Source organism: Oryctolagus cuniculus, chromosome 6 (genome assembly GCF_051225735.1).
Source record: "Oryctolagus cuniculus isolate XC-2025 breed Fujian yellow rabbit chromosome 6, ASM5122573v1, whole genome shotgun sequence".
Taxonomy (NCBI): domain Eukaryota; kingdom Metazoa; phylum Chordata; class Mammalia; order Lagomorpha; family Leporidae; genus Oryctolagus; species Oryctolagus cuniculus.
The window spans coordinates 58,254,145-58,281,253 of NC_142872.1; the positions used below are offsets into that span (position 1 = coordinate 58,254,145).

At 44.8% G+C, this 27,109-nt stretch overlaps 1 protein-coding gene across 2 annotated transcripts in view; it reads left to right on the forward strand.

Annotated features, from left to right (window-relative positions):
* Positions 1 to 27,109, forward strand: part of DOCK2 (dedicator of cytokinesis 2) — a 430,360-nt gene that overhangs the window by 315,802 nt on the left and 87,449 nt on the right. For both annotated transcript variants that reach the window (XM_017341248.4, XM_089335064.1), the window contains 2 exons: positions 18,773 to 18,871; positions 21,259 to 21,353. In XM_017341248.4, the coding sequence (XP_017196737.2) occupies positions 18,773 to 18,871; positions 21,259 to 21,353 (194 nt within the window). The remainder of the gene's footprint in view (positions 1 to 18,772; positions 18,872 to 21,258; positions 21,354 to 27,109) is intronic.

Sequence of the window (27,109 nt, forward strand, 5' to 3'; positions counted from 1 at the left end):
GGGGAAAGTTAAAAGGAGGGAAATTATAGGAAGGATGAAGCACTCATAAATATTTCCATCAATTACCCTGCCATCCACCACCTAGTGTTGAATGATGACATTATATTGACTGAAACATGATTCAGATGTGGATTTTCGGGAACTCATCTATTTGGTGACACCTGGGTGGGGGGGGGGTTACATTATGTCTTTTACCCCTGGAGATCACAGACACGTCCTTATTCATATCCTCTCCTTACTTACCTGCAGCTTAGGACCCCTGGTCTGGGCTGCCAGACTCTGGCCTACATTAGACAACTTTCCGAAATGTGCGCTGCTCCTACCCTCAAGTTCAGACAGTGATTTTTCTTTCTGTTGCCTGGGCTTGTCATTGAGAAGCCTGGCATTGCCTGCAGAATGTATTTGCAAGTAAAATGGCCAAGTGCAGAAGCGAGGCCTGGGAGAGGGGCAGCTAGATGCAGTGAACTGTGTCAGACAAGTGGCCCATGGGAGCTGGCAGCCCTCTACTGGGAACAGAAATCTAGCATCCCTGCCTGCAGGGCCTCCTCCTACCTCTCCCCCAGCACCCAGAGTCAGGGCTGCCCTAGAAAGGGCCGTGGTCAAAGTTGCAAAGCCAAAACTTAGCCCTGGTGCTTTATCACCCAGGGGCAGTACTGCAGAGCAGTGAGTCTAGGGGTGCCCTCTCTTTGAGTCTTACCAGTGCCATGTATGAGCAGAGCATGGTTTGGAACCAGCTCCTTCTCCTTTCTGAGCCAAAGTCTCCCCATTTGTAAAAGTTGGATAATAATAGCATCAGCTTCCCAGTGTTGTTGCAAGGATTCAAAAAGATAATGTAGATAAATTGCCTTGCATATATCTGGCACATAGCAAGTGTATAAATAAAAACAAATCTTCATCATTCCTTCCTGTTACTCTGTGCTGGATACGGGCGTTCAGATCTTAGTTTTCCTCAAGGACCATGAGATCCATGAGAGAAGGAGTCAGACCTGATTCCCTTTTTATTAACTCATTCAACCACCAAACATCTGTTGAAGCCCTACTATGTGCAGTTGCTGTGCTATGCTGGGGTCCATTAGTTGGTCCTGTATGTAGTATACAAACATTGATTAATGTTTAATGAATGAAAGGGGAGGAATAAGAAGAAGGCTTACAAAGGGTACTTCTTATTGAATATATATATATATATATATATATATATATATATGCTCCTTCAGCAGGACTACCACCATCTGCAGGTCCTCTTAGAATCAGACTCTGATTCTGCATGTCTTGGAAGGGGCTTCAGAGTCTGTGACCCTAACACTGCTCGTCTGTGGGCCACCTTGAGTAGTAAGGTGCTAGGCTCCCATGTGTATCTCACTGGTCACAGCGCCTTGTGATGCAAAGTTTATGGACTTTAAGTAACTTGTTTAAGATTACACAGCTAGCCTGTTTTGGACTTAGGTCTGCTTGCCTCCTTTCTTTTTTTTCCCTTCTTTTCCTTTTTTTTTTTTTTTTTTTTTTTGGTTGTTGTTGTTGTACTTACTGACCCTTACAAGTAGTGATTCCCAAAGTGTGTTAAGCAGTAGAAGCACGTAAGAAGCCCTGAGCACTGCCATGTCCGTGGGGTTGGATTTCAGGCAATTCTAATGTGCAGCGTGGTTTGTCTCAAATCTCAGGCTCATCCAAGGATATTCCTTAGATGAAGAGATCAAATTTTGAAATCGCTCTCATTTCAAGTACCCGTCACAAGCTTTAAGAATTTGGAACTCCAGGCTTCTTTATGATTTTATAGATGAACAAATTGAGGTCCATAGATGCTAGAAGATTCACCAAAGTTGCCCAGTTTATTGATGGAAAAGTTAAGACTAGGGTTCAGGCCTTCCTGGCTCCCACTTTCTTTGTGCTCATTTCTCCAACCACTTGCCAAGGTGGTGGCCCACATGATTCTTGTGCTTTGAGAGGATTCCAGAAACACAGCATATTCTTGGGAAAGACATCTCAGTGCTCTTCTACCAGCTGGGACCCTAAGACTCAAAGAGAACCTTAGGAGTCTCGGGGTGGGGGATATATATCAGCTGAACTCAGAAGGACAGAGAAGGTTTCCTTTACAACATTTCACCACGCTTGAAGTGATAGTGTGCAACGGATCACACTAGCAAGTTGCAAGGCCTTTAAAATTCCAAAATGAAATATATAATCCCATTACAGTAGGAGTATAATTGGTGGTTTGATTCAGTGCAATAAGCATTTATTGTCTTAATCAGAGCATAATGTCAATTTTGTTGCATGCTTCATTACAAAGATATAGTGGGCTGCACATATATATAAGCAGCCCTTTTTTTTGGATAAGAAGGATTTGCATGACTCAGAGTTGAGTACCCCAAGTCTTAACTGCTGCTGTGTAGCTTTGCCATGTAACTCATTGATCTCTTAGCCATATGACGTGCCTGTGCTCTCAATTCTGAACATCTGTGCAACAATTGCTGCATCAGCAGCCACTGCATTATCCGCTTCAGGAATTTAATCACATTAGTCCACATAGCACCCCGTGAAGTCAGCAGTACACATAGCCCAGGGAGCAGTTAGGGGAGCTGAGATGCATACTCAATGGTGGGTTACTCTAAAGCCCTACACTTACAGTGGGAGGATCTGATTCCATGCCCTTATCTTATGAGTGAGGAACAGAGAGGGAGAGAAACCTACCTTGGGCTGCAGAGAGAGCCAGTGGTGGATTGGACCTGGGTAAGTTCTCCTAACTCTGGACCCAGTGGTTTTTTTTCCCTGTTACATCCATGGCCACTGATGTAGAAAGGATAGCCAGGACTCCAAAACCCTTCCATCGTCCACGTAGGCTCAAGCCATCACACAATGAAGAAGCTACTTGCCATGACAGATCAAACTCTGACCTAATGTCCTTGAGGAACCTGTGTGATTGGAAGAGAGCCCTTGAAGCCTGACATCCCTTCATATAGCATTCATCATGTAGATACATGCTCTCACTCTGTACCCTACTAACTCTCCTGTTTGAGGTCATCCATCTATTCCTTGAGCAAACAATCCTGAAGTACTTCTTCCTAGGTATGAGGCACTGTACTAGGTGCTGGGTGTAAAGAAATAGAGAAAACAAGACCTTGACCAGTTCCTGCCGTCACAGTGTTGTGGTAGACATGGACAGATGAGGAGAGTCTCCTCCTCACCTGACTTCAGTGCCAGAGGCGCAGAAGTGGGGGACATGAGAGCTCAGGGGAGGACCCTGAGCCCTGCTTGGGGTTAAAAGGAGCCCCAGAAACCTGCTTAGAGGACATGATTTGAAATATGAAACCTAAGTTCAATAGAGATGATGGGTAAAATTGTTTTCAAGACAGGTGTGTGTGTGTGTATGTGTGCATGTGTCTTGCTCATGCTGGGAGTGCTGAACAGTGTTTTCAGTGAAGGGAACACCCTGTGTACAGGCTGTCAGAGGTGATCCGAATGTGATCCGGATGTGTAGGTTGGAGGGGTATTAGGACAAGTACTGCGTGGCCTGATGGGAGAGATGAGAGGAAGGAGTAAGAAGGGTGGAAGGCTGGCGCCATGTCTCATTAGGCTCATCCTCCGCCTGCGGCGCCGGCACACCGGATTCTAGTCCTGGTCGGGGTGCCAGATTCTGTCCTGGTTGCCCCTCTTCCAGGCTAGCTCTTTGCTGTGCCCAGTGAGTGCAGTGGAGGATGTCCCAGGTGCTTGGGCCCTGTACCCCATGGGAGACCAGGAGAAACACCTGGCTCCTGGCTTTGGATCAGCGTGGTGCACAGGCCGTAGCGCTCCGGCCAAGGCGGCCATTGGAGGGTGAACCAATGGGAAAGGAAGACCTTTCTCTCTGTGTCTCTCTCTCTCACTGTCCACTCTGCCTGTCAAAAAAAAAAAAAAAAAAAAAAAAGAAGGTTGGAAGAAATGACGCAAAAAAACAAGAAGTTGGGAAAGATCATGTAGGTAATTGTACCTCATGCTAAGAAGTCTGGGTTTTTACTCTGAAGAGTAAGTGGGATCCATTGAAGGATTTTTTAAAAAAATATTATTTATTGGAGAGGCAGAGCTACAGACAGAGAGGGAGAGACAGAGATTTTCCATCTGCTGGTTCACTCCCCAGATGGCTGCAACAGCTGGAGCTGGGCTGATCCAAAGCCAGGAGCCAGAGGAGGAGCTTCTTCTGGGTCTCCCATGTGGATACAGGAGCCTAAGCACTTGGGCCATTTTCCACTGCTTTCCCAGGCCATAAGCAGACACCTAGATCAGAAGAGGAGCAGCCGGGACTAGAACTGACACCCATATAGGATGCTGGCACCACAGGCAGTGGCTTAGACACTGCACCTCAGCACCAGTTCCCTCCATTGAGCATTTTTAAGCAGAAGTTAGACTTAGGCTTATGGCTGTCATAGAAAGAGCTTCCCCTGAGTGCCAGGTGGAGAGTCGTTGCAGAGTGGAGTGCAGGGGGAAGCTGTTGGCAATATTTCAGTATGGAGCACGGTAGCAGTCTCAATCAGTGCAGTAGAGAGAAGGGAGGGAAATGAACAAATTCAAAACAAATTTCCGATCTCCAGTACTTGGTGATATAAAAATGAATATGGGAAGAGCGAGAGAGAGAGGAAAGGATCCAGGGCTATGGCTGGATTATTTTCTGCAGTAGGTGTGGTTCTGAGAAGCAGCAAGCGAGGAGGAAGAAGGGTGCGGCAGGGAAAGGTTCATATGAGCTGCCTATGGGCTATCCCAGGGGAATGTGCAGCAATTCTCCGTATGTACCAGAAAACTTCCTGAATCCACCAACACTGTAATCTTAACCTTCTAAAGGGAAGTTGCCAAAAGAAAGATGTCTGGGTCCCAATATTAGACTGGTTGTTCCAGTTTTTAATGTGGTCCATAGTGAGCATCTAAGCTTCAGAGGCCCCATAGGCACTGGGACAGACAAGGAGACCTTTCTCCTTTAAAGTCATAGCAAATAGGCTTGTTGTATCAGTCCCTTTGATGGGAGTTCAGCATTAGCTCACTCATGCACTCCTGAGCCCTTTCTCTGTGCCAGGCACCATGGATGCAAGATTCAGAAACTTCATGCCCTTCAATGTACCCAGTGCTACTGGGAAACAGGTGCATGAATGCCTGATACCACATTGTAGGCGCTGGTATTGTGACATAGCAGGTTAAAGCCACCACTTCCGATCCAGCTCCATGCTCATACAGCTGGGAAAGCAGTGGAAGATGGCCAAAGTGCTTGGGCCCCTGCTACCCATGTGGGAGACCTGGAAGAAGCTCCTGGCTCCTGGCTTCAGATTGGCCCAGCTCTGGCCATTACAGCCACTTAAGGAGTAAACCAATGGATTGAAGATTCTCTCTCTCTCTCTCCCTCTCTCCCTCTCTCTCTGTCTTTCTGTCTCTCCTTTTATCTCTTTAACTCTGCCTTTCAAATAAATACATAAATCTTTAAAAGAAAAAGATACCACATTGCAAGCAGTAGGAGCGCATGGAAAATGTTCTTCGACTTGGGAGGAAAAATCTGACTATAGCATTGCTGCAGATCCTAGTGGGGTGGTTTTCATTTTCCATTTTGATGAGTGATATGTGAAACTCAAAACTGCAGAGACACTGAGACTTCCAGCTTAAGTAATACCATTTTCACATTTACCAGTGTTAGAAGGATTCTGACTCTTTGAATCATTAAAAGGTCACCTCTCACCTCAGGTCTAATCACCAGATGTTCATGGTGATGCCTACAATACAAAGAGGAGGAATTAAGTATGATCACAGCACTGGAAGGGTTGGCTGGAATCAGAGAAGGCTTTCTGGAGGAAGAAATGATGCTTATGTGGGTTTTGAAAATTGAACTGGACTTCACATTGTATCAGAGGGAGCATCCTTGGCTTATCCCAATGCCAAGGAAATGGAGAGAAATTGAGAGTAGATGGCATATAGGAGGGAGAGAGAAGCAGGATTCTGGTGGTGCACAGACTTGAATAGCATTCTGGGGAGCGAGAGCATGAAGGCAGACATGGGGAGGAGAGCACACATGCATGCCTACAGGGGCCAAGCAAGTAATGTAAATGAGGGGACTAGGTAGGGTTATTAACACCCTGGCTTCCCTGGGACTATGGGGTTTGCTGTTACACAGGACTTGCAGAGCTAACACTGGAAAAGTCCTAGGCAAATTAAGGTGTGTTGTTACCCTGGAGTGAGGCCAGGTCTTGGCCAAGTGCAAAGTGCTTGCCCCGCTGCCCCTTCAGGAAGCAGCTCCGTGAGCCGCCCTATGAGGGTACAGATTGGGACTGCTGATCTCCCAAATGCCCAAGAGAAACTGAATATCTAGAGTCTTATGCAACATCTTCTGGTTTTTAAATGCTGACAACAAATTCGAATGTTTTAAAAACACGGTGCCAACCAAACAAAGCATCTCTGTGGGCTGCCTGTGGCCCGTGGGCTGCCCGTTTGAGGATCTCAGGATAAAATGACGTAAGTACAGCCTCCCACATCCCACTTTGTCCCTGCCCCGAGGCCTCTGAAATGCACATTGAGATGGTTTTCATTATGCAGAGTGACTTCCGTGATCAATTGTTGGGTTTTTAATTTGATGTTCTCAACTAGATTTGTATGCTGCGCACAGAAAGTCATACATCAAAGCAGGATGAATAGTGGTCAGAGAGACACCCATTCAATGTTTTTGAATGATGAAATTAGTGCTTGATAGCTTGTTCTACCCTAATCCTAGAAACCTATGTGGTAAGGAAGATAAAAGAAAAATGTGTCTCTCAATATCAACCTTGGCGATTAGTTGGAGTCCATTTAATCCAGGGATCAGGACAGCACCCTAGCTTTGATTAGGTTGGAGAAGAATCGTCATTTTGTTTGTGGGGTGTGTGGAGGGTCAGAAGACCACTATTTGCCGGTAATGGAGGGCAACTGAGTTGAAATAACACTAGTCATATGACTGGATTCTACTCTCAGAGGCTGTGTGACCACAGGGAAACGACATCACCGCTCTGGCCCATGGCTTCCCCATCTGTGCTGCAAGGAGGCTGGCTTGCAGGACAGCTCCCAAGGAGCACCCTCCCCACCAACTCTAACTCTGAGCTTTAACTTTGATTAGACTTTGGCAGGGATTTCTCCCGGTCTGCCAGAGTGAAAGCATCAGCAGGGGTTTTAAGGAACAAATCAGTCCAGACAACCATGGCCTCTTTCTTCTTTTCTAGATGGAACTGGTAGATATGGGGCTTTAGGCAGTTGATCTGATATTCGGGCGCCACCAGGCCAGCTCTCTGGATAGCATTTTTCATTGTGTCAGTTGATTTTTCTGTAATTGAGTGCGGATCAAAACATAGGGCCTGGGTGCAGGAAGAAAGCTTCCAAGGCAGGAGGGCTCTGTGGCCAGGGAGCCTTCTGCTCCAGGAGAGGGAAAGGTGGGGCAGCTGGGGGAGGACCTGCCTTCACGCCAAGCTGCAGTGTCACCTTTGTTAATGATGACGGGGAGAGGGAGTCAGCTGATGCGGACTGCAGAGCGTAGGCATAGGAAGGTGTCGCCCCCATTACAAAGCACAGGGAAGTGGGACACATGGAAATCTAAAAGGCAGGAGGTGAGCAGAGGGAGAGAAAGGGGGAAAATTGAGTATGATGTCATTTGGAAAACTGCAAACCAATGAATCAATGAAGTCTCATTCCCCTAGCAGAGAGGGAGCTGGCGGAGAAGGAGCCAGCCTGTCTGGGAGCTATGGTTTGACTGGAAGCATAGAATGGGTTGGCAGTGTAGTGGCCTAGCCAGGGGGTCAGCTTACACGTGAGTCCTAGGAATGGACTCCCCTCGCTTCCTTCCCCCACCTCCTCGAGCTCCCTCTGTTTTTTACATGAACAACATCAGAAGGAACGTGCTACCCGAAAGGGCTTTACAGGAGCTCATTATGTGAATACTTGGAGTCAGCTTTTAAGCACTTATCTCTGAGTTCAGCTTCATATGATTTTTTTTCATCATCAGAATCAACTTCATAAAAGCTAGAGCATGATGATTCTGCCAGTTTTTGCTGTTAACAGATGAAATAGTATCCCCTTTATAGAAATGAAGAGCAAAGACTCTGCCAGCTTCCTTTCGTCCTCAAGACCTTGTCAGCAGAGCAGGCCTGAAGGCAACACGGTAGGCAGGTATCTGTGTGGCATCCCATTATTCACAAACTAAGGTTCAAAGCCCATGCTGTGGCCTGGCATTCCAGGCCCTTCCACAGTTGACCCCTCCAAATATCTCTCATGATCTCCCTCTATGAACTTCTGCTCTACCAAAATAGCTTGTTCATTTGCACGTCTGCCTCTTTTCTCATCCTGTTCCAACATAGAAACGTGGGGCAGCAGTTTCTCAGCATACGTACTATCACTCCCCCTTCCTTGCTTCTGGCAGACCTCACTAATCGATTGCCACACTCTTTCCTGCTGAGCTAAGACTTGGCCTTTGAATCATTCCCAACACAGCTCTCCAGGCAGTGACTACCAATCAATTATATTAATCAAATTGTAAAATTAAATGTATTTTCTATTATAGATCTAAAATGTCCTTTTCCATTCTTAGCTTAATTCCTCTCAATATTCTCGTTCCTCCAGTCCCACATACTCTGGGAAATGTTCCCCGAACATCCCTAACCACAGAGGTCCTTTCCACTTCTAAAAGCCTTGAGCAAACATTACTCATAGCACTCATTTTGCACTTGTCATTCAACAGTATAATGTACTTTTCTTTTTGTAGACCAGAGTTTCTCAAGTTCAGTGCTAGTGACATGTTGACCCAGATCATTTTTGTTGGAGGGGGGATGCTTCATAGGATATTTTAACAGCATTCTACATCTTTACCCAACAGATGCCAGCAGCACCTCCCTCCCTAACTTATGGCAACAAAAACGACTTCCAGACATTGTTAAATGCCCTTTGGGGGCCAAATGGCCCTCCATTGAGATACACCATGACATAGATAGACACATGGATTGAGACTTGGGTAGGTAGGTAGGTAAGGTAGGTAGGGAGATAGATAAGGGCAAAGAAAGAGAGAATGAAAGACAGAGAGAGAAGAAGAAGAGAAAGAGGGGTGGTGGAAAGATAGGAGGAGGGAAGTAAGAGAGGGAGGAAGGGAGGCAGAACAAAAGAGAGAAGAATCTCTCCTGTTACTCTGAGACCTTCAAGTTGTGGATTGTGATCATACCTGGCATAACTCCTTATACACAATAGGTGATAAGTAAATATTTGCTAACTGATTGAGTATGAAATTAGGAAGAAACATTCTTCAAAGGGAGCTTGGAATTCTACATCTGTGTCATTGTTTCAGGCAAGCCCTGCAGACTTGCTCAATATCAAGAGCTTGCCCAGGGGTCACCCCCCGATAGTGTACCCAGTTTGTCAGACCCTACAGCCTGAGTGTCCTTGACTGGCAGATCCTCTGCAGCCTGGACCACTGGATCTATTTTGAGGAGGTGAAAGAGGAGGTGCTGGGAGGCGTCTGGCTGATGACTTGGGCTTGAAGCTTAATACAAGCGATGTGAGGTCTTGCTCGTTTTCACTTCTCGCGAAGGAAACACCAGGGGTAAATTGAAGAAATCCTTTTATCCACAGAGTAGTCTTCCCTCTGGAAAACTCTCTGCCCTGCTGATGGGTTGTCTGCGAACATATTTGTCTTCCTGCTCCGTCCCTTTAAACATGGAGGCTTCGCAAGGGAAAGAAGGGCAGGGAGAGACTGTGTAAATTCTCATCCGCATTGCAGTTCCCTAGGTCCACGGGGAGGTTTTAATCATCCTTCACGAGTCAACCAAAACTAACTCTGCACATCCCAGTGGATCAACAAATTGCTCTCGGGGAACCAGGAAGGGGACTGAGCCTAAGCACTGCAGGAGATCTTTGTGAGGACCTGTGATTGCCAGGCAGTGCAGGGGACACGGCTTCTAACTTGATCCTCACTGCAGTCCTCCAGACTCTGCATTGCTATTCCCAATTAAGAAGAGAGAATGAGGTTCCAAGACGGAGAGCAACTCCCCCAGAGTTGCAGAGCATGTCAAAGAGAGCTAGAATTTGATCTAGGACTTAGGAGGTATTGCCTTCCAGCAAAGCTACTTCTATGGAAACCAGATCTATTTCCTACAATTTGGCAACCCTTCCTGCCTTGTGACTCCCTCAGCATGACATACAATGAAGGGGGCATCCTTAACTGAACCTCAAAATCATGGGAGACTCAAAAGCCACAAAGCAGAGTCATGAAGAGGGCTCGTTCTGTCTTTGCAATGGTGTGTCCGCCCTTTTCAACTGGTCCATCTGACACCATCCAGCTAGTTCCATCCATCTCTCCCTCCATCTACCTCCTTCCCTCATCCTTCCTTTTATCCTCCCTCCTTCCATCCATTGTACCCATCTCTCCATCTTTATTCAGGCACATAAGATGCCCAGAATAACGGTTCCTAATAGCCAGCATTTGCTTGGTAGTGGGTGTTGAGGTGAAATATCACACACTGCCACCACATTGTCTGCTTTAGTACTGTTTAATTTCAGTTAGAGTAAAATTATGTCTTGTTTACAAAATGGTAATCTTTTTTTTTTCTTTCTTGGGAAAACAAAAGCATTCTAGAGTGAAGCTGATATAGGCAAATGACATCACCCCCTGCTCCTCATCTGTAAAGCATGAATGCTATTAGTAACATCTACTGAAGGTTGGCAGGATTCACGAAGACAAAGCCCGTGCAGCCTCAGGCCTACAGTAAATACTCATAATTGTTGGCTGTTGTAACCAATAGTGTACATTTTAGCAGGGTCTGACACTAAATGTCTCACTAACAGTAGCTTCTCTTGCTTCTAGTTCTTTTCTTCCCCTTGCAACCCTATCAAAAATTGCCCCAGATGGAGAAATAGAGGACTTAGCACAGTACCTGACATTTAGTTAGCTCTTCCAATGGTAGTTATCGCTGCTACAGACTACCCCAGAATTCTCCTGCTGGGGACTTCATATCCCTTGGTGACCCCATGGTTTCCCATGGTGTTGTTTGAATTGAAATGTACAGATTTGCAGGAGGATTTGAGGAACTGCTAAGACACTCATTCAGAGCCCCATACCTTTGTACTGTTTTCATTTGTTTTGTGTTTGTCTCTGGGAGGTCTGACTGTAGTAGACTGCCAAGGATTCAAAACAGATTTCCGGGAGAGGTTGGTTGTGAGGCTTGGAAGCCCATCATTGATGAATGCCCAGGGAATAAAGCCTTGCGCCCAGGGCATAAACGCTTCTTTTTGCAATCCTGTTTGTGACCTTCCCCACCTACACATCCGTGGATGGAGTTAGAGGCACTCAGAGGAATTCAGAATTCAGTTGAAAACTGAGGTGCCTGTGTAATAACCCCTTTCCTGGCAAGCTGGCTTCTCAACTAAGAATTAATGGAAAACTGGAGTACTCATCTATAGAAGGAGGCCCAAATGCCACTACATACTAAGCATTTAGCTAGAAATGCTTGCTGGGGAGTTTTGACACCATCAGGAATGAGGAGGAGTCAAAATTGAAGCATAGTTCGTGCTTTTCTTGAATCCACAAGCCTGGGAACAACTTCAGTGTAATATTTTGGAGATGGGCTTGGGTGATAAGACATGGAAACCACTTCTTTCCAGAGGGTACCCTACAGCACACCGCAGCCAGAATGTGTTTCTTAAAACCCACAACAATGGCTTCCCTTTGCACTTAGAAAAAAATCCAAATGCTCGTTGACCTCCATGGGCCTGTAGAATTTCATGCCTGTCTCTCTGACCGCATCTTACACCTAACCCCTCTCATTCCTGGCTTCTGGCCATGCTGACCTTCTTTCAGTTCCTCCGACACTCTGAGCTCTTCCCTGCTTACATCTTCCCTGCTTGCCCTGAGACGCTGTTCCAGATTTGTGTAGGATCCACTCATCATTCAGGTTTCCACTCAAGTGCATTCTCAAAGGGGCCTCCACTGCATATCCTCTGGGAAATAAGTCACTCCCCTTTCCATCTCTTTCCTATTGCTTTATAATATTTCAGTATTGACGAGAATCTCTGTCTAAAATCATCTTATGTATTTATTAACTTAAAGTGGGTTCCCCTGTTCCTGGTCTCCCTCACCTAGGAGGTGAGCTCCTTAAGGCAAGGCCATACATTCTTAACTTGGCCCACAGCAGTGCCTCCAGCACCTAGAACCCTGCCTGGCACCTCTTAGTTCACAGTAATACTTGTTTTATCAGGGAATGTATGAAAGCACTGTCTCACTCTGGCTTGATGGAATAGGGAGAACAAAAGGTAGCACAAAAATTCTTTCATTTCTGGCCTTTCCTAAGGCAAAGCTGGTCAATTCATGAACCTAACTTTTTGGAGATGGCATGTGGAAGGGCCCCTGTGATATTCTTTCAGAGATGGGGATGCTATAATAAATTCCATCTTTCATCTGGAAATGCTTATTGGTTTCATGTGGTATGCAAGTTCAGTTCTAGGTTCTAGCAATGCAGTAATGAATAAATGGACAAAAAAATTATACCCTGGTGGAGCCAGCAGTGCTGACATGGGAGATGGCATGAGTTTATGAAAAGAATACAGAGTTTAGAGTTAGAAATGCCCAGATTTTAATTCCAGGACCATCACATACTAGACACCTCTCTAGGCAAGGGTCTCGACGTCTGGGCATCTCAGTTTCCTCAACAGTAAAATGGGTAAACAGCTGACCTTACAGGATTGTTGAGAGAATTCAGTGAGATGATGGAGATGGGTTCCTGGGCACAAGGCAGACATGAATGGGACTTGGTTTCCTTCCATCTCCCCGTGGGGTTAAACGTCCCCGTGTATGCTTCGGGTTATTTGAAGTGATCTCACACTAGAGAGCCACAAGCCCAGGCTCCGACCAGGATCAGAAGGCAGTGGTTTCAAAGGAAGACTGGGACAATTTGAGGCTGCTCTGCCAGCCCTGATGAAAGCAGCCTTGCTAGGCCTCCTTCCTGCTCCTGTGGGTGAGGACAGCTCTTGGAGGAGACACCAGGTTCTGGCTCTGGTTCCTGCCTGGGAACTGATTCAGCATTGCTACCCGCATTGTCAGGCAGAGGTGCCCACGGATAACTGCCCTGGCCCCACCACGTTGTATAGATGGAGCATGGGAGGGCACATCCAACACACACAACACCCAAGCGGCACCTTTCTGTCTCCCTGGGACATTGCGCCTGTGACATGGAGCAGATCACAGGAACCCTCTGGATCTGTTCCCATCCACCGCAAGCTTCCCTAGAAGAAGAGGGCCTGTGTGACTCCATCACTAAGCAGAACACCCGGGGTCACCACAGAATGACACTGCACACAAAGGGAAGGACCTCCAAAAGCCAAACAGCTGGTGGACTAAGTTTTTGATGAACACAGTTGTATAAAATGCTTTGGAACAATTTGGGCACTGATGTCACTTTTCTTATCTGCCAGCAACTGTCTCCAAATTAAAGAAATCTCCCGACATGCTCTGCTCCAAAGAGCACATACTAGATTGACTAAACAGCTGAACTTTAGGCAGGTAGCCAAGGAGAGTCTTGTTCAGAGTAGAAAGGCAGATAACTACATGTCGCCAGCTGTGATTGGGAGCAGTTGATGCGACCGTAGACAGTCATAGGTAGGTGGAGTAATCATTTCCTCCCTCCAGGTAGGGGATTTTAATTGGCTAATCTGCCTATTTTCTCTGGACCTGAGTCAGCAACAAGACAATAATAAAAATAACAATAGCTGATATTTATGGAGGGCTTTCTATGTTCTAAGCTGTTTGCACAAACTAATTTAATTCTCACCAAAACCACACAAAGTAAGGAATATTTTTATCCCCATGTGCAAATGAGTCAACTAAGGCACAGGACCCTGCTCAAGGTCAAAACAGCACTAAGAGGTTGAGCTGAGATTTGAATCAGGCTGTCTGGCTCCTGGACGTTCCGCTTTTAACATTCTACATCCTGCAGACCCAGATGTCAGCTCTTTGGAGCATAACCTTGTCTATTCGGCTCCCTGCTGCACCCTCAACACCTAATACAGTGCCAGCAGCTTGGTGGTTGCTAGGACAGAATGCACACCTTAATTTTCCCAGACATCACTCCAAATTACAACTCTGAGCGGCCTGATATAGCTCTAAGATGAATGGGTTTTAGAGTCCTTATTTTTTTTTTTTTTTTTTTTTTTGACACCAGTGCCTCCCACCTCTAGTCCTGGATCCACACAGACAACAGCAATTTCATCCAAGAATAAAATCTGTTATATAATCACATGGCAGACATGGGGCTGAATAGAGAAGCATCCTGAGAGTGGCATTTGGCCACTCTTAGTCTCCAAAGGAGGGCTCATAGAAAGAACTTTTCATCTCACTATGAGCCTCCCTCAGCATGCAAGCTTTCCCTCATCTCCTCTCCTTGGTGCTTTCTATATTTTATTTTATTTTGGTCGCGCACATTATTTGAAGTTACTATAGCAACGTGTCACCAGCTGGTATCGCATAGTAATGTTGGCATTTAGGTAGCAAGCTCCCGAAGTTGGATCTTTCCCTCCCTCTGCGATCTCATCACTCCCACCAATCTCAGGTGAGTGGGGGATGTGTCAGCAGCAGCTATGCCCCTCTCCCCAATTTTGTTTGTTTCCAAGGCAGAACAAACTGATGGTCTTTTCCTCAAGCACTTGGCACTGTGGGAGTTCTGGCTGTGTGTGTGTGTGTGTGTGTGTGTGTGTATTTGTGCTTCCATCAGAGGTTGTTAAATGGATATGTTTAAGTTAAATATTGTGCATCAAAACTATTGGCATTATCAATATGATGATGACATTTTTAAAAATACAAAGGGAGTAGAATGATTTTGGGAGGGCCGCTCTCCTGATGGCAATCACCTGCTATCCCAGCTGATTAATTTTGATCCCAACAATATTGGGCTTCTCTTTTTCTCTCTTTCGCCATCACACGGTAAAGAGACCCTGACTGTTTTCCTTTGGAGCGTCAGCTCTCTCCCAGGTGGGCAAGACCTCTCTACATCCTGACAGGCTGAATTAATTAAAAGGATTGATTGTCTTGGATGGCTGAAAAGCATTCTATATGGAAAATAAGCCCTGCCACTCAAGGCATTAAGTAGCCCCTCATCCGCCAAGTGCCTGCGATGATTGTACTTATTTTTACACGTTTGACCTAGTTTTAAACCATGTCTCTTCATGCTGTGATTCATTAGGCACATTTTAAACCACCCCGATTGGAGCGAGGTGATTCTGGCTGGTTTGCGCCAGAGTCTCAGATACGATTTCTCTCTGGGACTGAATATGCAGGTCCCCCTGGTATTCTGTTTTAAGGAGCAATTTCCTATCCAGGCACCTGGCGTGCTGCTTGGGTCTGGATGCGTGGCTGCCTCACAACTTGATAGTAAATATATGTTGATCACAGCATTTCTGCCAGGGATGGAATGAGGGGGTTCTCGCTAGCCTGGACTACAGGGAATCCCTCCACCCTTCCATTCCCCATGCGGTATTCAGGCTTTTTTCTAGAGGTTGGCAGGGTTGGGAGTTCAAGCTCCTACACTATAAAGTTTGAACAGTGTCAATGTTAGGGCTGCTTGAGTTGCTAGTGCAAAAGCAGCCTGATCACCCCCCAATTCCTATGTCTCTTGAAATTATAAGGCTTGATGGATGTGGAAGTATGGCTCAAACTTGGAGAAAGGGCTGGGAGCGAGCCACTGAGGGTGCTACTGGGACAGGGATGCACATCAGAGAAGCCTCATGCTCTCCATCATTCTATCAGTGTGTGACAGAGGTGTGCTCTTTCTTCCTTTCAATCCAAATGACAGAGAAGAGCCTTTTCTGAATACAAAACTGCCGGCATCTCACTGCATTTCAGGTTTCAGTCAGCCACATCGGTGTGATTTCCCACAGATCTGATACCAACTTGAGGTAGACACCATTGTAGGAAAAAAATATGCTCCGTATTGGAAGCAAAACACTGTCATTTTGTCATTAGCAGCCAAATGCAGGTAACTTGTCCAAACTTCAGTCACATTGCACTACAAATCGTACAGAAAGGCACCCAGCTGGGCTGTTCTATGTGATAGTTAGAATGAAGAAATTAGCAAGCCGGTAAAAGTGATTTTGATTGATCAGTAAACTACAGCACGCTGACCAACTCCTAATAAAAAGCTAATGGTTTCTATCCTACAGTGGTCACTCTCTGTAGACAGGGACTGGAAGGCCCCCTCCCCCCCTTTTTTTCTTGTAAAATGAAGCATGGAAGTTTCACTAAGCAAAGCTTAAAACAATGCAGCCTTCTCGAGGTAATTCCAGGCAACACGAGCGTCCAAGCTTTCTTTTTGCTTTTTTTTTTCACCTTCAAATTCAAATCAAGCCATTGGAAATAACAAGCATTGCATATCTATGCATTTGGGGCAGCCTGCATTTCTGACAATGGTGGATTGTCCACCACACACCAGCACACACCGACACACACACACACACACACACACAAGCTCACAATCCCAGGACTCATTTAAGCCAAAGCTTTAAAAGTAAACTGTGGTTCAAGAGATGCTAGCATTTTCTCACAGAGGATCATAGATCACAAAAAAAATAAAACCTACCCACATCTCTTACCTTGAAGCAGTGGAATTACCTGCCGACGGTATCCCCGTGCCTTGCACAAGGAGTCAGGCTTTGACCAGCAGCAGAATTACTCCAAAAGAAGGAAAAATCAGTCCTTTCTGTTGTAATTTTCACTGTTTATATGCAAGAAGTGTAGTGGGTCTGCTCACGTAGGAATAAATAAAAAGCCGAACAAACTGCACGGCAGCACCATGTGAAAAGAAAAGACCTCTAGTGGCCACAGGCTGAATTCTTTAAGGAAGCGCTAGGAGAGATAGAGGGAGTAGAGGAAACACGCTCATGTGCATGTGCGCACACACACATGCCTGCGTGCATGCACAGCACGCCCTGACATCCCTCAGTTGCTAAGATTGCTCCGTTCATGCCTTCAGCCTGCTCGGAATTAGAAACAATAATCAACCTCATTCCTTGGTCTGAGTGATACCTAGTTAAGTTAACCCTAATGGGGGTGTTCCATCTGGTTAGAAAGGGGTGGATATTTCACAAACTCACCTCCAACCTCTGGGGGCCTGAGACGGAGAGAGAATTTTACTGTCCGGATCGTCAGGGAGACCAGGCCAGTGTAAAGGCTGCAGATTCTCGTCAACAAAACGTCACTGCCATTGCTCCTGAGAGCCCCTGCCTTGTGCACCCTGCTGGATGCGCATGTTTCCTAAACATTTCCAGTGTGCGAATCTGGTGGTGACCAGCAGGCAGGGCCAGCCTCCTGGGTGTGTGGCCTGCGTGGTTAGACAAGTGCCCTTTGCTTAGGAGGGCCATGTGGCTGTTCTCAATCATTTTCATAAAGGCCCTGCATTTTCATTTTGTTCTTGGCCTTACAAATGGTGTAGGTGGTCCTGCTGACAGGGAAAGCACACTGTTCTTAACTTTGTAATTCGAAAGAACATGGATGCAAAGGGGAACTCACCTTTCTAGGAGCTGCTCTGGGGAATGAGAGCTTGAGAAACATTCAGCTACCCACAATTCCCTGTGCTGGGGCTTGCTGGGGTCAGTAAGATTATTTCTCTGTCACTGAAATTAAACTGTAAGCCTGTTATGCATACACGCACATCTGCATATATAAACAAATAAGACTATAACATGGAAAATATGAAGTATAATATATATACTTTTTTTAAGAAAAAATTTTTTTGTTAAAAATTTTTTAACAAACGCTTTTTTTTTTTTTTTTTTTTTTTGCTAAAAAGAATTTGACAAAAGTGTTTAAACAAATGCAATAGTGTATGATGCCAAACTCATTTTTTGGACCGAATATAATACTTTTCAGCCTGTCTATCTGGTGGTCCCTGGAGATACCTAGATCTCACCAGGCAAGTCACCTGCTGCAAGCCTCCCCCTGGGCTGAGCTCTAGCAGGGCTCCCTCCGGCCAAGATGGCAGCCACATGGGTTTTTGTAGAAGATGGTAAGAGTAGATTCTCATCTAGATTGCACATCCCCTTCCTCTGTGAGTCCCCACCTCGAGTTCTCTCTTGCCTGAATCCATCTGGTCTTGGATCTGCCTCACACATCATGAGCCCCGGGCTCTTTGTCTCACAGATGTCAATTGTGCATTCCCAACTAGACCATAGAGCAAAGGCCATCTCCTCCCATCTCTTTGATCCACCACAGCTCTTTACAAGTGCTAACCCTAATAGGTGCTAGGATCTCTCCTAATCTGATTTCATGGTGATCCATCCACTGATCTCACAGCAGAAAACTTCCATGCATTTCCAGGTGCTTTAGAAGTCATCTTTCCCTTTTAATACTCCCCTGGAGTCCATACAAATGGATTATTGGCCCATTTTACAGATGAGACAATTGGAACTTGCACATACAGAATGATTTGTCAGAAAATGACATTGTCTCCAGGACCTTGACATAGGATGAATCTCCCAACACCCGCACTGTGCTCTTCTCTCCATGCACAAGTAGCAAGAAAGGTAATGGGTCAGGCCTTACTTCTACATCTGGAGCTCCTATTACAGTCCCAGGTACACAACAGTTGTTGAATTGATGCTGTCTCAGTGAATGAGCTGTAAGGAAACATTTCCTCATAGGGAAATTCCACACGCTGATCTGGTGAGCTGAGTGTACTTGCCTAGGCTGGTTGAGTGTTTTCCAATTTGAAGCAAAGGGCATGGAGATGAATCCCATGGCTGTCTTTCCATCAGTTCATGTGCTGTTCTTCTTCTCTTGCAGAGTCACTTTGTGGCATGTATGACAGCCATCTTAAACCAGATGGGTGACCAGCACTATTCCTTCTACATTGAGACCTTTCAGACCAGCTCGGAGCTTGTGGTGAGTCTGCAGGATGCGTGTGGGGATGGAACGAGGAGCCATGTCATGCTCCTGGTTCTTGTGAGTTCAGGTCAACAATGTCTCCCCACAAATCTTGAGTATGTTCCTGGGTTTAAGTTTTCAAACATGCATGTCTGGTTCCCTACTTCTTATACAGTTTTTGCCTGGAACATGTTTTCTGTCCATGTCAGAGATAGGATTTGAATGGCTGCTATGTCATCTATAATACCTTAACATGAATCACACACACTTTGGAGCTTAAGAGCATGAGTCGTGGAGTCACACAGTCTTAGATTTGAATCCTGGATTTGTCACTGGTTAGCTGTATGAGCATAGGCAAGCTAACTTCCGTTACATATCCCCATGTGTAAAGTGGGGATATCATTGATGTCATGGAGTTATGATGCAGTCACATGAGAGTACAATAGCTCATGTAGTAAACGCTCATTAAAAGATATGTGCTGTTATAGTATGATAATAAATACACAGAGGAAGTTGGTCCCAGAGCCCCTTCTTCCTCTAGTCTCTCGGGATTCATGTACTACAGGGCTATCTGCCTGTGCTCTGCACTCACAGCTGTGCAGCAGATGATCTCATCAGCATGGAGCCCAGCCTGGTCTCAGCAGTGCTCTCAGCCTGGTCAGCTCTGTCTTGTCTCTTTACTTCTGCCAGATTCAGGAGTCCTCTCAACTCTCATCAGAGTAACCAGGGGCACCTGAACAAGACCAGCCTCAGAGAATGGCCCACAAAAAGGACAACATCTGGACACCAGGGCCCTATTCCTTTATCCATTCAGCCACCCATTTGAGTAGGATTGGCAAGAAATGGAGCCTTTTTCTAAATATGCAAAAAATCAAAGTCAAATAACCCCAGCTCCCTTCCTCCTCACAAAGTTCCTATATTCAGAAATAAAAATCCAGATAGAAATAATAGAAATAAAAATCCAGATTCTTAAATTTTGATCCTCTGTGAAAGGAAGGTTTTATGGAAAGTAAGGTAGGGAAGAGAATTCTTATTTACTACACAGGTACATGCTCATATATCATCCTCACAATAGTATGGCATCAGTGTTTGAAGTCACATTTTACAGGTCTATGATCTGCATGCACAAGGCACCAGAGCTAGTATATGGCAGAGGCAGAATTTGAACTTCATCTCCAATTCTTAGCCCATACTGCATCATCTCATTCAGAAGGCACATGGTCCATCCAGGAGCCAGAATCCTTCTCCATTCCCATAGGAAGGGGGTGTGCCTCTGATGATAGCCACACTTCCCCAGGTGACATCAGGGATGAATAATAATATCTGTCACTATCATCAAGCCTCAACAAGCATTTTATGGGGGCCAGGCTCTGCACTAAGTGTCATGGACAGTATGTAGTTAAACCTCACAGTCAGAGGCTACTCTCTGTCTCTACCCTTAGAGGCACATATTAGCCCCATTCTGCTGATTCAGAAACTGGGACTTAGAGCATTGAGGTAATTTTCCCTAGAAGCAAAGATTTCTGGAAAGGAACCACGCTATTTCCAGAAGTTTGCAATTTAGCTTAAAGCAGCAATTTTCAGATTATGTTCCCCCTAACCTCACTACTCATTATAACAAACACACGCACAGATACACACACACACACACACACACACACGCATACTTCAACCAGAGCTGTTGTACTTTTGTCCATTTTATACATTGGGTTCCAAGTGAGATTTTCATTGAACAAAGAATTCTGTTAAAATAATTTGACAATCACAAGCTTGTGGAAAAAAACTCCGATACGTTTGCTCTGGGTTTTAAGTTTTTCCTGAAGCATTCAGGTGGACTGGCTTCATGGCCTCTAGCTGAAGACAATCGCAGTGCCCGTCTTGGCTGTCTGGGTTTGTCTTAAATTTGTGTTCTCCAAAGATGGGAAGGAAAAATCACCCTTTTCACTGTCTTGCTCTAATCTGCTCATGTTTGTTGTGTGATGTATGAATTATCTGTGCTTACAACACTGCTAATTAGATGTTATTTTAAATAATAGTTTGCTTGCTCAATGACCTGAGATGCTTTCATATGGTGCAGATTATTTCTTTCTCAAATACATATTTGGGAGGATGATTATAAGGTTGCCACATCACCAACTACATCTACTTCTTTATTCTCAAAGAATTAATAGTGCCTTCTTCTGAGAGTTTTTTTCTCATTCTATATTTATGTTCCACTAGTATTTGTGAAACAAGTTCCCGGTAGCCAACTTTTAAGCTCCCATTAAAAATCCGGTGCTAGGTGTTTCATTGAATTGACTTAATGAAAGGCGATATGCTTTCCCTTTCTGTCCCTCCAAGGTCTGGAGAATTTCAGTAAGGGCCCATATGCAGGGTGACAGATGTGTTTTGCTGTGCTGTTTCAGGACTTCTTGATGGAGACCTTCATTATGTTCAAGGACCTCATTGGGAAGAATGTGTACCCAGTGGACTGGATGGCCATGAGCATGGTCCAGAACAGGTGAGCTCACTTACTTCCAAGAAACCGTCTTACCCATCACTCACTTTAGACATCACTGGGAGGGATAAGGTGGGTATCTTCCCTGGTGAAAAGAAATTAAAATTTTGCCAGATCTTTTCTTTCTATATTTAAACCCAAGGGAGAACCCCTCCTCAGTTGAAGCTACTCAAATCTTCCCCCTCCAACTTCTTTACTCCTCAATTCACAGTGGAAGCTTGACAGTTGACAGCTTGTCTGTGAAGCCTTCCCCGAGCTCTGGAGGTTAGAGAGCTTGGGAAAGGACATACAGTAAGATATGTTTAGGAAGCACCATTGAATGGGTTTCTGTACTGCAAGGAGAGCTCAGAGTTTTTAATATGCTAATGTGATGTTCTGTGAGGAGGACTTAGATAAGATCTGGAAAGTGTAGGGGGGTACCTATGCCTGTAGACACAGAGAGAGATTTAGCATACAGCATTTCACAGATTTATTTGCACATGGAACCATTTGGTGTGTATTTGTTGTGCTTCTATATATATACATAATACCTATAAACATCTCATGGAATATCAGTGTGATCCAAGTAGCCGACGTGTACAGCCACATGTACACTGCAGTCAGCTCCTACATGGCCCAACACAGAAGGAAAGAAAAGTAATTATAAACTGTTTCAGTTTTTACTACTTTATGTTTAATATAATTTTGCCAAAGTGAAATTCGAATCGGAAGACTCAGCGATATTTTCTAACTGCCTTTCCAGTCCCCTGGGTCTCAGTATCTCCCACATGCCCTGATTTCCCGAGCTTCTCTTGGGACCTTATTCTCGACCCCTACCCGTGACTTCTTTTTCCACAGGGCCTTCGTGGCTTCTCTCTATCCTTTCTTTCTCTCCTTGCATTGTCTTATATTTGTTTTAGATCCTTCACATGGAAAGCCCTTCATCTCCTATCAGCTTCTAGTTTTATCTTCCTCTACCTATTGCTTTTGTTCTGTGTCACAAAGCCAAGCATTGGCTGTCAAAGACAGACTATCCCCAGAGGGGAGAAATTGAACAGGCAAAAGCAGAATTCTCTTTAGTGAAGGGAAAGAGGAAAGACTAAAAATATTTATATATTAATGATTTTGTCATTGGGTACAATCTGGGAATTTCTGTCTCACTTTTACCTAGGAGCTGCCTCTAAGCCCAGATGCCCCTCCCCACTCCTTACCTTCCAGTTCTTTCCTGAAAAGCTATTATGCCACCGCCTGGATGCCTCAGTGCCCAGCCATGTGACTTTATAGCCACATTTGCTCACAGTGCTCTTGGGCCATGTTTAAGGGCCCGTGGAAAGGGGGAGAAGTTTATTGAGGCAGAAAGAAATATCTGTCTGTGCATCTGTTTGTGGTAGGAAGAGAGGAATTAGTCCAGTGATAAGAGCATCAGAATTCTCAGCCTGAGCTGGCCAGTCCCCGACTCCCTCACTCCCATCACACAGGTGGGAAGCTGGCTTCTGTACTGGGATCAGAGGCTGGTCCCTCCCTAACCCTAATCCAGAGCAACTTCCTTGACCTGAGGCCAGTGCAGTCACAGAGATCCCATGCTCTGAACATCCCCTGTTTGGTTTAATGCTCCAGTGTCATCATCTTGTAGCACTTAATAATTTTTTGAATGAGAGAGCCCAATTTTTTTCTTCGCTGGGCCCCCACAAATTATGTAGCTAACCATACCATGTGTCGATGTTGGGTTAAGTTGAATAGGGGTTGTTGCTGCCTCCTAAGCTGCGTGCATGTCCCTTAACTGAGTTTTTCCAAATTACTCAAAGTACCTGGGAGATGTAGCAGTGATCATTTTCTTCTCATCCCACCTTTTGGATTCACTCAGCTTCTCATTATTAACTACTTGCACATATCTCCATGACTTTGCATAAACCATGGCCCTTCCAGGTCTCCACACAAAACTATCCGTGTTTCTTGACCACAGCGTCCCCATGTCATGTACCCTAGGACTCCCTCATAGTAGAACTTTGTCCTCTTCTGTGTTTGCTTACTTATCTCTGCCTAGCACTAACTCCACTTTGATTATCTCTCCATATAACTGTTTCTACCATTAAAGAACGGACTTCTTGAAGGCAGTTGATAATCTGTGTTTCCAGTATAGAACTTGACATTCATAAATATGTATAGTGAACTCTGTGTTTATTATAGAGGGTACTTGTTGCTTGGGATTTTTAAAAGAGAATCCAAGTTAACTTTGCCTAATCAAAAGGAGTTCATGTAATTGATAGAACCCCAAAGTATGCCTTCAGGGATGGATGTATCTAAGTGTTCAAATACTGATGGAGAATCTGTGTCCCTGTCTCTTTTCTCTCTGTTGACTTCATTCTCAGCATATGCTCTTTTATTGTGAGGGACATGGGCTCTAGATATTGCAGATAAATATCTTGCTTGATTTTAAGCCCCAATAGAAAAAAATAGGTATATCAAAAGTCTCCAAGTTACTTTTGAAAGGTCTGGCTTGGGCCCCATGCCCATTCATAGACCCTGTGGCCAGCAGAATGAAATGTGCGCTTAGTCAGGCTTGGATTTAATGACCTGCCTTTGCAGCTGAAATGGTGTTGTCAGTTTTACCAGACCCACAAAGGGAGGAAGCACAGGGAGTGGATCTCCAAGGGAAAATCTTGGATTTGTTACCAAGAAGAGGGATAGCTTATGAATAGGCAAATTCGCTGATGCCCATCACTGCCATTATGTCAGAGAGACTGAAGCCCTACCTAGAAAAGTCTCCCTTCTGAGCCGCCTGGACTCATTGTGGAAGAAACAAGCTTATCCTCATGGGAGTGCCTGGGAACACATCCCCTCCTGAACGCCCAGCTCTCTATAGGCTTTCCCCATTTAGGGGATAGGCTCTCAGAAGTGATACGATAGTTCTTGTTTCTTTACACCTAGAAAATTAGAGTAATGTAACTTCCTAAGGAACCTGAGAATGTGTAATTGTCTCCTAAATAGAAATATTTGTATCTGTGAAGGATCAACTGAATTCTTAATTTTTCCATCAAAAATTCTTTAAGTTACAATCTTCAACAGCCAAAGCATCAGACACCTCAGTTCTGCCATTTTCCCTTTCTTGGGAAGGCGTTTCACATTTTGGAATATCAGTTTCCCCATCTGTAAAATGGGGATAATGGTAGACTACATTCCATGGGATTTGTGTATGTGTGTGTGTGTGTGTGTATGGAATGTGCATGTGTGTATGTATGTGTGTGTGTGTGTGCATATGTGTAATGAGTTTCTCCTTAGCACAGTGTCTGGTGTCTGTGAAAAACTCAGTAAGTGCTGGCGTCACCATCACCGTGTGGGAACAATGCACTAAGCCTGAGAGTAGAGAAGCGTGTGCCAATGTCAACCACAAAAGACGGCTACTCTCTCTCCTTGAAGCCACATAGCCTAGTTTGTGGCTTTCCTTCATCCTCTGGCCACAATAATCCCTTCTATTTATGGAGCTCTTGAAATCTTCTCGCTGTTTTTCCATTTCTTCTGTGATGTTATCATAGCTAACATTTATTAAACACCTAGATCCATCACTGTTGTAAATGCTTTACATGCATTAGCTCATTTAATCCTCACAACAACTTTGTGGTGTAGAGCTGTTATAATAATGTGTACTTAATGTGTGCATGTGAGAAAGCCGTGGCGCAGGAGAGCTAAGTGGCTTACTCAGTGTTGCACTGTTGATTAAAAAAAACCAGAGAAGCCATTTGATCAGGGCCCAAGTTCTTAACCCCTACTACTTCACCCTGCAAAATTACTGAAGCTCACAGAGGTGAAACCACCTTCCAAGATCATTCAGCTACTTAGTGGAAGATTTCAAGATAATTTGAATAAACAGCACATGTCATGACTTTGCCCGGAGAAGCATTCTCTAAAACAGCATTTCAAACATGCTCCACTCGTTCAGGTGGCCCAACTCCATTGGTCAGTTAGTCTGGGCCTATTTTTTCCCCTCTTTCCTTCCTCCTCCCTCCCTTCTTTCTCTCCTTCCTTCCCTCCTTCTTTCTTTCACACCCCTCCTCCTGCCCTGCCTGTGATCTATATGTTGTTATAGTCTTGCTGTTATCACTTAGGACTTACACGTGTGTATATGTCTGTCATCTGTTGTCTATCTGTTTGTTGGAGGAGGCAGTAGAGTTTTCCCGGCCTGACTGTCTCCCAGCTGTGTGCTCTGTGTGGAAGCATACGTAATCACATGTCTACTTCAAGCAATACTTCCTGTTGGAAGCATGTTTTTCTTTGGTGATCTGCAGCATTCAGTGAGGTCTGATTTAATTTTTAAATGATCAAGGTCTTTACAATATTATTAGTGAAGAAATTTATGCTCAAGAGACCCTTTTTCTGTCCTGCTTCCATCTGCAAATCGGACATATTGAGGGGGCGTAGGAAACTATATACATCTCTGCAGCTTCTCTAAATACAAGCAACCAAGAGATATTTATTGACTGTCTTGAGCATCCATACTCTAGAGGGCGGCCAGGTTCCTTTAAGCTATGGTCCCAGAGAGCAGAAGTCGTCCAGTCTAACTGAGGAGACAGTAAATATTTCTTTGGAAATATGACCACGTGCCAGTCTCTGATATGAGTTCAGGACCCAGAGAGAGTCCAGAGGTAGCATAGAGAGGTTGACTTATGGCTGCTTAGGTTCAAATCCTGTCTTCATCATTATAGTTTTATGACCTCAGGCAAGTTACTTAACTACTGTGGACTCAGTTTTCCTCACTGTAAAATGGGGCTAATGATAATATATATCACATAGGACTTTTGGTGAGGACTGAAATGAAATAATATGCATGAAGTAGTTAGAACACTGTTTGGCACATAACAAGCACTTTATAAAGGTTTGCTCTTTTTTTTTGTTGTGCATTCCTATGGCCTGGGTATATCCAAAATACTTCACAAAAGAAGCAAATCTGGAATGTATCTTGTCTATCTTTACCAGCAACAAATTTTTAACATTGTTTTAAAGTCTAGTATTGTAGTCACATAGAAGGGTCATAAGAGTTGAGCCTTGTAGAGCTGTGTACAGCAGTCACATGGAGATTCCATCCACGTACTGAAAAATCACTGCCACCATTTCTCCTTCCTCCCAACTCCCTTAATGTGTAGCGCTGATTCCTTTTTGGACTCTCCACCTCTTCCAATCAAATCACCCAGAGAGAGGCCTGATTTAAGTTTTGTTTGTTTGTTTGTTTGTTTAGCGAGCGTTGTATACCTAATCCTAACATCCAGCTGCCTGCAGGATTCCAGTGTCTAGGAGCCTACTGCATCCCTAACTAGAACCCCAAATTATGCAGGAACTGTTGGGGGGCTCTTGGGGTGAGCAGACCCTGACACTAAGCTGAAATATGCTGATTCATCAACCTTCTTAGTGCATGGAACATTGTGTGTGTTGTGAGTGAAGCATCTTACAGGCCGCGTGGATAGTCAGTGTCTCAAGGGGAGGGATAAGAGCTCCTGGTTCCCTGGCCAACTCTTTTATCCTCCATCTTTACCTTTTGGTCGGTAGAGTTAGCTACATCATGAGAGCCACAGTGGAAGGGGAAGGGGATCCAGAGAGACCTTCCCCTTCCCTTGATGATCCTTACCACAAAGGACATTCCTACCTCCAATTCCCTCTTTATTTACATCACAAAACCCGTGGGTTTGTACCTATGCTGTGTTGTCTCATCAGAGCACTATCAGTTCATGACAGCACCATCAGCCTTGGGTCCTCCTGCCCTAATTTTTAAAAAATTTATCTATTCATTT